This window comes from Centruroides vittatus, unplaced genomic scaffold (assembly GCF_030686945.1).
Source record: "Centruroides vittatus isolate TY-2023 unplaced genomic scaffold, ASM3068694v2 contig_134, whole genome shotgun sequence".
NCBI classification, from domain to species: domain Eukaryota; kingdom Metazoa; phylum Arthropoda; class Arachnida; order Scorpiones; family Buthidae; genus Centruroides; species Centruroides vittatus.
The window spans coordinates 2166554-2182839 of NW_027120852.1; the positions used below are offsets into that span (position 1 = coordinate 2166554).

The following is a 16286-nucleotide window of genomic DNA, read 5'->3' on the forward strand; positions in this document are numbered from 1 at the left end:
AAAAACTAAATATTCATGTGATGTTATGACTATATATTATTAAAAACTGTTGGAAACTTGTAATTGTATCATATGTTGTCATCACTTGTGCACCAGATGTGGACTGTTACACACCTCTCTTACTACTGCTCCCAGCACATTGTTGTAAATTGGCACCTACAACTCTGCTGTTTTACTGTTTTTGGTATGTACATTATCTGTCTGTATAACTTCAGTTCATAACTGTAAACCAATAATTGTCCAACTTATAACTGTTTTGTATCAGCACCCTGTACGTCACACCACCATGCTACGTTATGAAGATTTATTACACATATCTACACTGATGTGTTTACTGCTCATACAGTTATAATGACATTTTTGTAAGATTCGCTGACTCTAGGGGGGATACAATTAATCCCGCATCACTGACACCAGTGTAAGATTTGGACTGGTGTAGACTGGGCTTAAATATCCCGCGTCAGGATGAGCTTAAGGGAACCCGTGTATGTGGGCGGTGGCAAAGGAGGCAAATGATGACAAGTGTTTACATGCGGAAAACCGTTTATTTGGTCGAATACATGCTTACATCGGTTAGGTTGATCCAAATCTCGGCGATCTTCAGAACGTAAGAGTTTGGCAGGTCACTATATCCAGTCCCGGGTGGTTGAGAAGGGCCGTACGGCGATGTTGACGGGCGGTGGCACACTTAAAGTTCCGAGGGACGACACAGCACACACTGGTTTAATCCTCAAGAGGCACGTCGGTCATTCCGAAAAACTCCTTTGACCTTGAAATCCCAGTTTTTATACATTTTTCTCGTGTCCTATCTGCCTTGTGGATTGGTCTCTCGTCCCCTTCCTTGCTTCCCGATTGGTCTCCCCTTTGTTTTCAAACGCAAAACAAGACCATGTCGGGTTGCGGGAAAGGTCCGATTTGAGGTGTCTATTTGACACCCTTTGTCGACTATGCTCCAAGATTGTTGATAGAACCACAACACCTGCACTCATAACTTAATCCGTTGTTTGCAATTGATGTCATTCTGGAATTCTAACGATCACGCGATACTTTTTCTATCTCTCCAATTTTTCCCTTTTTCTGAAATTGTTTTCCTAAGCAAAATTTTTTCTTTAAATACTTGTGTCAAACTTATACCTCTTTATGTGCGTGTGTTAGAGTTCTACCTTTGGATTAAACATTAACAGGCCATTTAACATGCGTTGACGTCATCCCGAGACTTGTTTACATTTTTCGTTACGTTGTTTTGATTAAGCGTTGTTTTTTCTCTCTCTCTCTCTCTTATATAATTTATTGTTATTTTTTTTCACAACAGAATTCTGCATTTTTGCGATTTCGGACCTCGTCTGGGTCCTTACATTTTCGTTTTTATATTGTATAGCTTTAGGCATATTTTTAAGTTGACTGTTTCCTTGCATAATTTTAATATTGCTTTACCCTTGGTTCATACCAACTGGGTTTTCGTTTCCATACTTATGTAGTAATTTTTATGTTTATTAAATTGTTTTCACTTGATCCCTGAGCTTTTCTGCCCATCATTGGTCTGATAAGCCCTCACTATTATCTGCCTCACGGTTGTTGATAATTTAATTAATTATACACATCTATTTTGTGCTATATTATTGTCGCAATAATTAAGTGAATATAATATATACAGGGTGCATAGGAAAGTCTTTTTAACTAGAAAATTCTTGCAAACGGAGAGAGCTACAGTTATGCAAGTGAGGTAACGGTACAGTAAAGCGACTACGCCCGACCTAATGCAAACGACAGTAGCACCCCTAGTGGTGAAATTTTGAAGATAGGCAGTGCAAATCGAAAACGAAAACAGATAGAGCAAACTTTCCAATTAGAAAGTTTTAGAACATCAATTAATTACTACAAAACGACATCTGGTTCACACGGATAAGATAAATTTTTGCTGTATACCCAAAAATGTCCAAAAGCGATGCACGCCATTTTGTGTAAATGTTTGAAAGGAATAGCCATAGGTATGAAGAAATACACACAATTTATTGCATAAAATACGTACTTATGTCAATACAGTTTGATAACATCACACAAGAAACAACGTAAAGGCAAACTGTCACACAGTGATAACAACTTAATGTCGAGTATGTTCGAAAAGTTTGCCATTACTCACGATACACGCCATTGTTATCAAACTGTATTAATGTAAGTATGTATTTTATGCAATAAATTGTGTGTATTTCTTCATACCTATGGCTATTCCTTTCAAACATTTACACAAAATGGCATGCATCGCTTTTGGACATTTTTGGGTATACAGCAAAAATTTATCTTATCCGTGTGAACCAGATGTCGTTTTGTAGTAATTAATTGATGTTCTAAAACTTTCTAATTGGAAAGTTTGCTCTATCTGTTTTCGTTTTTCATTTGCACTGCCTATCTTCCAAATTTTGCCACTAGGGATGCTGCTGTCATTTGCATTAGTTTGGGCATAGTTGCTTTACTGTACCATTACCTCACTTGCATAGCTGTAGCTCTCTTTGTTCGCAAGAATTTTCTGGTTAAAGAGACTTTCCTATGCACCCTGTATATATTTCAAAATTATATCTTCTTATAAGAATTATATTTAGTTAACTTTTTTGTTAAATGTGTTGCCAATAGATGATACTACGTGTAAATCAGTGAATAAAATGTAGATAGAAATGAACTGAATTACAGAAATTCAATATATATTTTGGGATGGAATGTACAACATTATCTAAGTTATAAGTATTTAAATGTAACTGCTGAATTTCGTAGCAATTGGTCGAATTGCCTAGGAGTGTATAGCAAACAAACAAAAAAACATTCTCCTATGTATATGTATATATATATAAATTAATTACCAAAAGTTTAGATAATTTGGTATGGTAGCAATTTAAGTGTATTTTGTTTATAATAACGATAATATAAATAATTGATATATTGTTTATATTAAAGATTTTATTAAACTTAAATATTTTACTAATTTTTTAGATGTGATGGTTTTGAATGAAATTATAGATCAAGCTGCAGGACGTCAAAGTAGAGAAAGTGGCAGAGGTAACTACCATTATGGAAAAGCACAAATTATGTTTTTGAAATTGTTTGTTTCTCCTATTTCGAATGTTTTTGCACATTTATTTCTACTTTCACTTATACTATTTTATTTATGCACCTCTAATATTAACGAAAATATAAAATGCATTCTTCGTTAGATAAAGGACATATCATTTCATATAACAACACAAAGTCAACGCATAATGAAATAGTTATAAATTTAATATTTGTGTAATAAATTTATTATAAAGTTTATGATAAATGTTCTGTCTACTTTTGTATTAACAAATGCATTACAATGTGTAGTATTAGCAATATTGAAATTTCACTTATAATACTATAAATTTTCAGTTTAGAAAGATATTTGTATTAATCAATTCTTTTCATGTACATCAATATTTTAAAAGTTGATGTATGACAAACGCTTGATAAATTTCTAATTATATTTATTAAAATTATTGAAATTGTTCAATATCAAATAAATTTATTACAGCATTTTTTATAATTAATATATACTAATCTTTGCCAATGAAAATTGCTCTCTTAAAATTTTATGTTATAATTAAATTGAAAATTTTAGAAAATTAAAATATACATAATTTCAAAATTTTTTAGCTCTGAACAATGGTTGAATATGTTTCACAAAAATGCTTTTATTGGAGTTAAATTCATATTTAAATAAATATACTTCTAAATGCTATTAAGCATTTTTGCTTATTTTTTAGACAAATTTTATAATGTAAAAAAATATAATTATACAGAAATGTAAAGAAAATAATCATAATTAAATATTATTTTGTTCATTTTCTTAATGTATAAAGTTTCCCCTTTAAAACGAAGCAAGAATATTGAGTGGCATACTGATTTAAATGCAGGAAACCGGAAATTACCTTTTTCACATCTGATGTAAACTGGTATTTTGATTTACCTTGATGTTAACTGGTAACAGGGTTTCTAAGATAATTAATGCTATATTTCAATGCTGTTTTATTTTAGATGATTTTTATGGTTTCCTTACTTATAAACATTAGAATTAGTGTATATATATATATATATATATTATATATATATATGTATTCCTGAGTATATTTTGATCCTAATTTTTAACATAACATATATTGATCATTTAAACAAATATGAGTTCTTTTAAATAAATCAATTAACACGTCTGTGTGAATATCTTTAAAAATATTTTCACACATCTACGAAAGTTTTTAAACCAGTGTATTCGCATAGATGGGTGAAAACTTTTCATTTTACTGAAAATTAATAAAAATTTTTAAGTGACATAAAAAAAGAAGTCAAGTGATACTAATAATGTATATACCAAATAAAATCAGATGCAAATGTGTTGTTCAAAGCTGGAACTTATTTTAACGTTCGGCTTAGTATGGGTCTGAACCAGGCCCATAAACTAAGCTGAAAATGTTTGTTTGTAAAAAAGTATTGATAGAAGATTTAATGAAGGTGTGATATTGATTAATGTCAGATGCAAATGTATAAATATTCCAAAATCTCAAACACTTTCAGTTCCAAGCATTTCAGATAAATGATTTTCAATCTTTATTAGCAAAAAAAAATATACTTGATTAAATGATGAACAAATAAATAAATGATGTCAAGTTTGTTACTCTTATGGCTGTATCCACCAACAAAGAATTAGAAGTCAAAGTTAAAGGGAATCAATCATCATTTATTTTACTTTAAATAAGCGAGTTTAACTTCAACTTTGACTATTAATTCCTTGTGGTGAATACAGCCGTTAGTAACTTTACCCAATGGTACTAAGGTTACGTTATCTCCTTATATAAACATGCCTCATCTTACCTATCCAAAGTAAATATTTCACAGTCCAATACAATTAACATGTACCCCACCAAATGTTGCCTGCAGAAAAATAAAATTTTGTTCACAGTATTGGCAATTAGCTATGAAAATGAATTTCTTCTGTTTAAGAAGGATTATGAGAATACAATACATAACTAATTTGTCATTATAATGTAAATTGGAATTCTGACTTTTCCGGGATTAGCAGCATGTTGGTTTCTTATTTAAAGTGCCATGCCGTCAATACGCAAAAACACATTATTCAAAATTTATAGGGATACATTTATTTAAACATGAATTTGATTGGATAAAATCATTTGGTCTGAATATTTAAATATAATTTATTTGCTTCTTCAAAAAAACATCTAGTTGTTTACCAAATAATTAAAACATATAACATTAAAAGCAATTTATCTTTGAAAATGATGCTAATGACATACAAAAAAATGATGAAATACAAAATTGTGAAATGTGTCAAGCAGAGATGAGATCAAACATAATACAATAAACAAACATATGAAAAGATGTGATACACAAATAGAGCATTTAGGAAATATTTTTTAAATATAAAAGAGCAACTTTTGCTGGAAAATAGTATTGTGAAATAATGTGAAATAAAATCCAAAAATTTTCATTTATAGCTTTTTAAATTATATATTTTTGTTTTTGATTTTATACTGATCTACATAAAAATTATTCATTAATTAGAGATTAAATCTTTTTTATTTTGCTTTTGAGTGAGAACTATGGCTGTGTCATCACAGATCTTTGAAACATTTTGACGTGTGCTTTATAATAATTTTTATTTTAATGCATAACTTTTGCAGTTTTATGTTATATTTTAAGTATCTTAAGCTGTAGTTATTAAATTATATGCATCATTTTGAAAAAATTATAGATTTTTAGTTTAGGACCATAAACATCAATATGTAAAAACAATAAATTTTTCTATATGGATATTAAAGTCTTTACTTTCTAAAGAAACCAGACTTTCTTTTAGTAGAGAAAACGTTTTATGCCTTTTGTTTAATTTGGTTTTCTTAAAAATAGCTACTTTTTATTTCGTTTATTTAATAGTCAGACATGGTACTGAGTTTTATAAAAAATTTTGAGTATGTGTTTTTATCATGAAAACAAAAACAGAATAAAGAATGAATAATAGAATATACAATATACACAAAGTCTGAATTCCATAGGCAGTTGGAATTATAAATTGCTGGATTATTTTCCATTTTTGTACTAAGCCAATTAAAGAATGGAATTTAGTGTCAAGGTAGGTTGTTAGGTTACCTTTAGGCCAAATTATGTTGTTAGATTAACAACAAATTTTAGACCAAGTTAATAATAAAAATAATAAAATAAGTTAGAAATAGAAAATTTTAAGACTTTTCACTAATACGGTAGAGCATCGATTATTCAAATCGATCGGGGACCGGGGTTGTTCGGAAAACTGATTTTTCGGATAACTAATTATGTACGAAAAAATACATTTGTAATATAGTATGTTAGTACGTTTCACGTTGAAATTTTTTTCTGTCGCGTGTCGCTTTGCGTCGAATTTTTGTCGATGTTAAGTCTAACAAAAATTTTTATAATAATAATCGTGGCTATCGTATCGTTAAAAATTATTTCTTTATTTTGTACAAACAAAATAAATAAATTGAAAAATATAAAACAAAAGAAATTATACTTTAGAAGTTAATCTAGTATCGAAAACGTTCAATTCGGCAAGACACACGTCCCAACATGGTCCGACCGGAATGCTTTCGGTTAACCGACGTTTCTGTCGATCGGTGTTCGGATAATCGATGCTCTATTGTATTTCAAAATATGAAATGCAATTTCACAATATTCATAACAATGAAAAACAATTAAAAATAAATGTTGCATAAATGTAAAGATTATAGAAAAAGTGTATTCTTTGTCAATCAAAGAAATGATTATTTATAGAATTATAGAAGATTTATTATTTAGTTTTTATGATTTATTTAATCTATTTAATGGCATCGAATTAAATCTTGCTTAATGAGTTTATTGTTACATTTGTTATTTTTTCTTAAAATTATTGACTTAATATATTATTTTGCTTCTATTTCTTTTAATTTTTCTATATAATTAAAAGGAATATTATTTATTTCAATATTTTATTATATGTATTTTGTATTAGTGATTTTACTGGATAAACATTTAATTCAATAAAACTTTGTAGAAAATTTATAAATAAAAATGTAAAAAAGTTAATTATATTCAATCAGAGCATAACAAAATTCATTGTGGCTTGGCTACTTTAGTTGTTGATAAGTTGTCAATAAAGTGAAAATAATTATATTGTATATTTGAAACATTACAATTCTAAAATTTTCATCCAGATAGATATTTAATGCTACTGTATTTTAAATCAATTGTTGTTATAAATTTTATATATGATGTTTCAAATAGATAAATAAATCACTGTTCATTTCAGGAAGCCAATGTCATATTAAATAAATGTTCTATGTTAAAATCTGAGCATAGCTTAAAAATCATAGATTTACTAGTTTAGAGTATAGTGTAGTGTAGAATGTATAAATTAGTATAAATTTAACATTAATAATTAATATTCAGAACAGTTACAGATTTTTAATTTGAAACAAGTGAAATAGAACATGTGAAATTAAAAAATAATACTTAATTTATATTTCATTGTATTTTATATTATAAAATACAAAACATAACAAAATAAAATATAAAATAAACTAAAATAATTAAAATAAGAAATAAAATAAAATATAAACGTTTTGTGGAAATATAATTAGGGAAATTTTGTTATTGCTGTAAGAGGAGAAATTGAAGGAATTTATCAACTGTAACAGGATATAAGAATAATTTAATATCTTGTTTTTAATGATAAAATTAAATTTAGTTTTTGTGTCAATCATTTTTAAATTATGATTTTCCAATAGTTATGTGAAATTAAAATTAATACATGTAATAATTATTTTAATAAATAACATATTACTTTTGAAACATTAACAATAATGTTAAAAAATTTAAATGAAAAGACTGATTTGATACAGGTGATATAGGAGTGATATAAAAATTGCTCTTTTGTTTTTTAGGCTGTTTAAAGAGTTGGAACAAATTTAATGTTTTGCTTAATATGCTTTCATTCATAAGTACACCATAAGAATAAATTATTTTTAATGTAATAATAGTTAATGTAGTAGTATAATAATAATGTGTAATACATTTTCAATATTTAGTAAAGCTACAGCTTTGGAGGCTATGAGGTGGCAGTTCTAAGCTCCCTCAGCTTAGTTGACAGTGCCCATATCCAGTATATATAATATATTTTCAAAAGTGAAATTGCAACATCATGAAGGAATGCCTATAACCACATGCATATTGCAGGACTGGTATAGGTGACAGAGATATGCAAATAATTAAAAGAAGAAACAAAGATGTGCAACAGACACCTGTTCCATGGGCTATACAGGCTGCTATAAAGCAAAGCAGACTATTAATGAGGCAATTATTGGTTGCCTGAGGTATCCCATGTCGAGCTGTTTCCATTGTGGCATGCGTATTGTCTAAGGTATGTTGATGGTGGTTCCACAGCTGTCTATGGGAGAGAGATCTGATGGGGCTGCTGGCCACGGAAGGCTGTGAATTCTGTTCTGTCCAGTGCAGATTTGTTGTGTGACATGTGGTTGTGCATTATCTTGCTGGAATGCAGTGTTGGATGCAGTTTACACCAATGGCCAAACCAGAGGCCCAACACTTTGCATGTTGTACCGGTCTGCTTTTAGAGTACCAGAAATATTCATCACAGCTGTCCACTGATCAAACACATTGCCTTCCCAAATCACGATGACCAATGTGAGACTAATGTGATGATTGGCAAAAAGAGCTGGCTTGTAGCATTCCCTGGGATACCACTGTGAGGTCCCGAGGAATTCAAAATCTAGTGTTAAAATGTTAATGAATATCTGACGGGACAGTTAAACTCTCACCGTTCAAAAATAAAAATCAATGCAGAACTTAGTCTTGCAAAGACAATAGGAAAAAGAAAAGAAATTTTTCTTTTTATCAGAAAGGTAAACAAAAGGCTGGAATTACAAGAAAGAATTTCAAAGATTAGAGGAATTCTATCTGATCGGTATCAGGTTGAGCATTGATGACAACCTTGCCCACATTTTGAAAGATTTCGAATTGTCAGCTGGAGACAAGGGAAGACCAATCAGAATGTGGAATTGATAAGAAATCTTTAAAAACTCATGTTTCAAGGACATGACATTTTTTTCTTCAAGATTCATTCCTGTCCCCAAGATCTGTCCTTTCCTTGCAAATTTGTGATTTACCAGGATATGCTCTCATCACCTATGAAATTCCAAGTTCTCTCTATTGTGCATTTCAGCAGCCAACAGCAGAAGAATGCTGCAGTTGATCTCATACCAATCTGATTTGAACTTCTTGAGCCTTGGGGGCATTGATCCTGTCAGTGACCATTGTTGAGGGACTGATCCACAGTGACTTTTGGAATTTCTCTGGACTCTTTTCTCCAATTGACTAACCAAAGGAATATTGTAAAAAAAAAAATTAGCAAAATTTTGTAAAAATTTTTTTTATTTTATTAAATGGGTTTGAAGTGTAAATTCTAAGCTTGTCTTTGTGTCTAAATCACATCCACACATGATTTTCTCAATCCCCCGACCATCCCAACAATCACATTCAATCAGCAACTGTACAACAATCACACTTGTCCATGGCTATCATTCCTCAATGGACAGAAGTGGAATTTATTCGTAAACAATACCTGCAAATACAAATACATAAAGAATCATATTGTTTGTATGGGTAGTTTCACAAACATTATTGTAACAAAGGAGTTGTTGACCTCAGCTCTTTTTGCAAGCCAAAGGTACTGCACATATTTAGGTGGGCAGAAAACAAATAAAGAAATGAAAGAAAAGGCCAATAAAAAGAACATCACAGGTAGCAAAAATTTTAGCACTAAGAAAAATGTTGCTACTATAATCATATATTGTAATGTTTTATAAAGATTTAGAAGAATTTGTTTTGAAGGCAGAAGCAGCAAGAAAAATAGAGTATATTGTAAAATGAAACAGTTCAAGAAATGCTGCAAAAGATAAAGAAGCAGGACTTGGCAAAAATTGAGAAATAAATAGTTAAAAAATAAGACAGTTTTTGTTAATTACACACAAGCAATATGTCCCAAATAACCACCTGTACAGTACATACAGTAATGTTGAGTATATGTAAATAAATGTAAATGTTCATTGATACTATTGTTTGTTTTCATTTAACCATGCTATGTTCTGAAATTTTGAAAAACTGCCCTTGAATTCAATTTTGCCACAGTTGTGGGAATCCTATATAGCAGATCCTTTCTTTTGAGTGTATGCTTTTGTCAACATTGTCTGATGTGTATGTATGTTTGTGTTCTCTTACTAAGAGGACTTTAGGACTATGACAACTATTATATATGTTTTCCTTTTTTGTTCAATCAACATTTATATCTCCTTCATCATTTATTTTCTGATGAAATGTATATAATTGATAATGTTTTGAATTAACATAGTCTTTTCATTTTTTACATCTGTTTTGTAATATGCATATTTTGTTGTAATAATTTTACACACTACACCAGCAATTAAACAAACAGTAACCATAATTAACTAATTTGACTGACATTTATCCAAAAAATTTGCTGGTTCTGATGGCAAGCTAGGTTATGCTTATTAAATGCTGTTTCCACTATGCTGCATTAATTGGAATATTTATGTACATGGTATCTATGCAAAAATTAATTTATTAATAATCAACTTATAGAATATATTTATTAAGACAAGGGGAAAAGGAAGAAAACAGAGAAATAATGAAAATGACAGGAGAAAGAATTGTCAGTTGCATGAAAGTAGATTAAGTTTTATTTGAAGGTTGGAAGAGAACAAACCTATTTGTTGGAGATTAACTTTATTTTTAAAACCTCTAGTTATTTTTATGCATTGTTTTGTGTTCTTTTAGATTGTGTTAGTTTAAGATTTTTGTATTTTTGAGAATTGTAATAAGGAACTTCAGAAAATTAAACACTGTTAATGAATAACTAGATGTTATTTTACGTAACTGTCATAGACGTCTGGATATATGTAGGCCTAACTCTCTTCCTACGATATTCCATTGCATCTGTTTGCATTTGCATCTGGTTCAATTTTCAATGCAAGTTTTCTGTGTTCTTTGGCTAGCTCTGCCATTAGTTAATTAATGAAAAATGTCAGCTAGATGAATTTCTATAAAGAATAACACAACCTTTAATATCCAGCACCTACTATTTATCAAACTAATGTTTTTGAGCTAGTTTACATCTCTTTATCAGGTTTAAACTTAAATACAATGAAGGAATGCCTGTTCAAAAATATTTAAATAAAAATTTTTACAACATAGAAGACAAACTTATTAAAAAAATAAAGGTTATTCTTCTGTTGTGTTGTACATGTTTTTTTATTTAAAGTAATTAAATTTAAACAATTTTGAACACTGGGAATTCCTTCAATAGATTTAAGTTTAAACATAAATAGTTCTGAACTAACTTGAAAATGTTAATTTGGTAAATAGTTTGTGCTGCATATTAAAAGCTTGTTATTTTTGTTTATATATTATCCATGTAAACTTTGGTCATGTTATTTGTTGTAGAAATTCATCAAGTGGCAATATTTCATTAGTAAATGGCAGAGCCAGCAAAGTAAACAGAAAACTTGTGTTGAAGAACTAGATGGAAGTATGATTTTCTAATGGAATATCATAGGAATGAAATTACATCAATGATGATGTACAGAATTAAGTTACCTAAAGGTACCTAAATGGGCGGACTAATTTTAATAATATGTTTCAGATTAATTCTGAAAAGTTGTCACATTATTTTCAATAATTGAAAATTTACTGAATTAACATTTAAATAAATATTAAAAGATTGTAATAAAAAGTGTTCAAGCCAATCATCAGATTATTGGTTTTTATCAATAAATTATTATTATTTAAATTTTAAGCTAAGTTGATAGGTAAATAATATATTAGAAGTATATTCCATGAACTTACATTTTTGGTGAGTCTAACAGAAAATTTTTTTTCATCTATAGTAAAAGATTTGTCTTGAAATTCTCTTGTCCATAATTGTAATTTGTATGAAAATAAATCTTTTGGCATTATATTCTAGTTGGCAGAACATCAAATAAAACTGTCTGAATTGTGTATTATACAAGAAGTATAATACACAATTCAGACAACAGGTGTACTATAGATTACCACCTATGGAATTTTGGGACTTTGAGTATATATTTGAACTCAGAGGACCGAGACGAGTTGAATGGTACCCTACTTTTGGGCCGGAGGCAAAAAATAAGAAAGTTATCATACTTTTTTCGGCGATCGCGCGATGATCGGGAGTCGCGTTGCGCTCTCTACTAAGCCTATCGCGTGTTTAACAGGCAGTCCGGCAATCGGCCATATATACCTTCAACAAAGGCAGATGTTGATCCACGAGCACACTGATCGTCTACAGTTCGAGTTAAGTCCTTTTTGCACACCCTCGCACTCGTCGACCTCGGGCTACGACTCCTCACTCTCACTATCGCTTGTGGTCGGCTAGTACTATGAGCCGACTGCGCTATCGTGATCGGGAGTCTCAATGCTTGAAAAAAGGAACTGGCGTTAGACTGTTTGTGCTCTCGACAGACTCCCCCCGGGAGGGGAGCCACCGGCAGGCCGCCAATTGTTTAACATCACTAGTTATTGATTCACGGTAGTTCTTGAACAAAAGAAAAAAAAGGAAGTGGCATTCGACTGTTTGTGCAATTTCTCGCCTTTCAGAGTGCTTTTTTAAATTTGTTTGCAGACTTTACCTGCAAGATGGCAGCACTAGGAACTATGGTGCCGTCTGCATGAAAGCATTAAAATGTATGATAACTTAATAACTATGATAACTTTCTTATTTTTCGTCTCCGGTCCAAAAGTAGGATATCGTTGAACTCGTCTCAGTCTTCTCAGTTCAGATATATACTCAAAGTCCCGAAATTCCATAGATAGTAATCCCCCAGACAACTCTTCAGACAACGAATTAAGACAATTCTTATATTTAAATTTATTAATTATTAAAATTTTGAATAAACTAGGCCTGAGTAAATGAGTTTACAGCACTGATAACTCTTTAATGTGCATTTTACATATGTTTTCTAATAAATTTTGGAAGTTAAGAAACAAATTGCAATAATTTTATTTCAGTTACAGATATGATTACAGATGTGGAATGTGGAATTGACAATCACATAAAAGATATGGCTGTATGTTCTCTAAACCTGCATTTTATGCGCAACACACTTGATGACAGAATAGAGCTGATCTGCATTGAATTCTTGTGCATGTTGTAAAATTCTATCTTTTAAGACAGCTAGATTTAGAATAACTAGGCTTGGCTTGACTAGGCTTGTTTATCAAGATTGCCTTGATAACCAAGGGAAGTCACAGATAACCAAAAGTCACAGGAGTTCGGATCTGGTGATCATGGCAACCGTGGCATTGGAAATGATCTGCTAATTCAGTGGTTTTCAACCAGACTGTCACAATGGTATTTCAGGAATGCCACAAAATATAGTGCTGAGCAATACCATAACTCTTCTTACACACATTACTAAAAGTATGAAAAGTGCAATAACTCTACATTGATAAAGAAGTTGAGATACCACAAGAAAAAAGTTAGGGTGCTACTAATAGAAAAAGATAGAAAATACTGGATTAATTATGCACTCATGCAAAAAATGTTGTTGCAATAACACTTGCACATTCAAAACAATGTGTGAGTTTGCACCATCTTATATAAAGATTGTGATATTCAGACAATTTCTCTGTTATGGTGCTGGAATGATAAAATTTGTTACATATCTTTATATTTTTAATAGGACATGTCACTGGTTTAGATGCACAGTTTTCTGCAAAAAATAACCAATGAGAGAGGATGCTGTGCAACCACACTATGCCATTATCTTTAGTGAGTTCAATGAAATTTATTGGCGAACATTGTTGAAAAATGTAGAAATTGAATTTACATTAGAAAATGCACATAATATGCACATTAATGGGCAAGCTGAATTTTGAAATAAACTTTTTTCTAAAAATTAAAACCAGACTCTGGACAATATGTATAACAAATCTGGTTGAGATTTGCCCAATGGTTTTTTAGTGTTCTGAACACCTAGTTTTATCATTATACTTTATCGTTTTGTAAATTGAACTCAAAGCAGACATTTTTTTATATTATATATTTATAAATAATCTAGAAGAACTTCTAAATACTTCTAAAAATTTGTTGATCATATATATATTATATATATAAAGTGCTTAAGGGGTTGTTCAATCTACTTCTGTGGTGCTTTACAAAGATATATAAACTTTCCTTTGAACCCCATATATGGGGTTCAAAGGAAAGTTTATATATCTTTTGTAAAGCACCACAGAAGTAGATTGAACAACCCCTTAAGCACTTTTTTCAGCAACACTATATTTTATTCAAAAAATTGTTTGATTAAATAAAATATAGTGTTGCTGAAAAAGTACTTAAAGTATTGTTCAATTTAAATTAGTTTCTGCTTTCAATAGAAGTTTTTGCCCCACAGAAATAATTGGCATCTACAGGGAAATGACCATGTGCCAGCCATTGAATGTGATTTTACTGCCTTTAATTGAAAAATATGAAACTGAAGGAAACAAATTCAGAAACTAACACAGATAAGCAAAAAAGTCTATAAAATGAAAGTGCATTGTTTATTTAGTACAAAACAATGCTTGGTTCAGCAAAAACACTTACAGGAAAGTCCAGAAAACACTAAGAAAACATTGGCAGAAAACTGATTTCATATATTTCATAACAGTTACTGGATATGATTATTGTATGGAATGGTCATCATAGTCACCCAACTTAACACCAATAGATTTCTTTTGAGGATACTGTTATGTTTATTGTCTTGTAGTTACATTCAAAGTGAGTGCTTGGGTACCATTCCTGTGATGCATCGGCAACGATTGCCACCTGGCGGACTCACTAATAATTTACATTTCAACATCTTCAATACAATACACATTACATCTCCCTCTTTTACACAAAGTCTTTGAAATGCGATGGCCTACGGACCACCCGACCTGATTGAGTTCTCAAGTCCGTAACCTCATTGCCGTTCACCTCTCAGTTTTCCAACTGCTCATTCTCTGTGTCCCTTTCCTCTCTACCACTGGAGCTATCCATGTTTTCCTCTTATTCACTGGCCTATTCATTTTCAATTGGTTGATCCAACAATTCACCTGAATAATTCTATATGTTTCTAAATCTATTCACATTGAACTTCCTTAAAAATCTTCAATTACGAATGAAGTATTTACCATCTTTGTCTATGCGCACAATATAAGACCTTGGTCGATATCTGTCTATCTCTATTATTTCACCAGGCTTCCAGTTACTTTTATCAATTTGCATCATCACTCAGTCATTTAATGCTGTTAGGTCTCTAGCATTCCTATCAAAATAGTGTTTCTGTACTCGTTGTCTTTGCAAATGGCTTTTTCTAAATTTGTCTACAACTATATACTCTTCAAAGACTGCGTAGATTTGCACTATAGACTCTAGTATACCTTTTATAAATATTAGCAATAAACGGCTGTGTTTGTCTACAACTATTCTGGGTTTCAAGAGATTATTCCTTGTGGGCACTTGCCCTTGCAGCCTACAACCATAAAGAAGTTGTGCTGGAGATGAAATACCTTGACCTAAAGGTGTATTTCTGTATCTCAACAAGGTCAGATAAATGTCCTTTGAGTCATAGACTGCTTTCTTAAGTAATTTTTTGATAGTCTGCACATGCTGTTCAATGAAACCATTAGACTGAGGGTTTCATGGAGAGCTTGTCTTATGTGTTATTTCCCAGTCTTCTAGAAATTGTTGAAAATGTTTGTTTAGAAACTGGGTATCATTACCTGAGTATACAATTTCTGGCTTGCCATGTCTGGAAAATATTGATTTTATAGCTTCAACTATTCTGGAATGAGTGGTGTTCTGATTCATACAAGAAACTTCTGGGAATTGTGAAAATGTATCTACTACTAGTAGATAGTTTTTACCAAATAAATGACAGATATTAATGGTGACAATTTCCCATGGTCTTGTGGAAAGTTCTCTGTTAATAAGCGTTTCTTTTGGATTTGAATTTTGATACTTTAGACATGCTGGACAGTTCCTGACAAATCAATTATTTCTTTTTCCATGAAAGGCCAAAAAACATATTATTTTGCTCTCCATAATGTTTTACTGATTCCCATGTGATCATAATGTAGTTCAGTGTTTCTCAAACTTTTTGGACCGCGACCCCCCTTCT

General features: G+C 30.8%; 1 protein-coding gene across 4 annotated transcripts in view; it reads left to right on the forward strand.

The window, feature by feature from the left end:
• The window catches only part of LOC136990759 (sodium channel protein para-like), a 476095-nt gene that overhangs the window by 235394 nt on the left and 224415 nt on the right, over positions 1-16286 (forward strand). For all 4 annotated transcript variants that reach the window (XM_067289190.1, XM_067289191.1, XM_067289193.1 and 1 more), the window contains one exon: positions 2983-3048. In XM_067289190.1, the coding sequence (XP_067145291.1) occupies positions 2983-3048 (66 nt within the window). The remainder of the gene's footprint in view (positions 1-2982; positions 3049-16286) is intronic.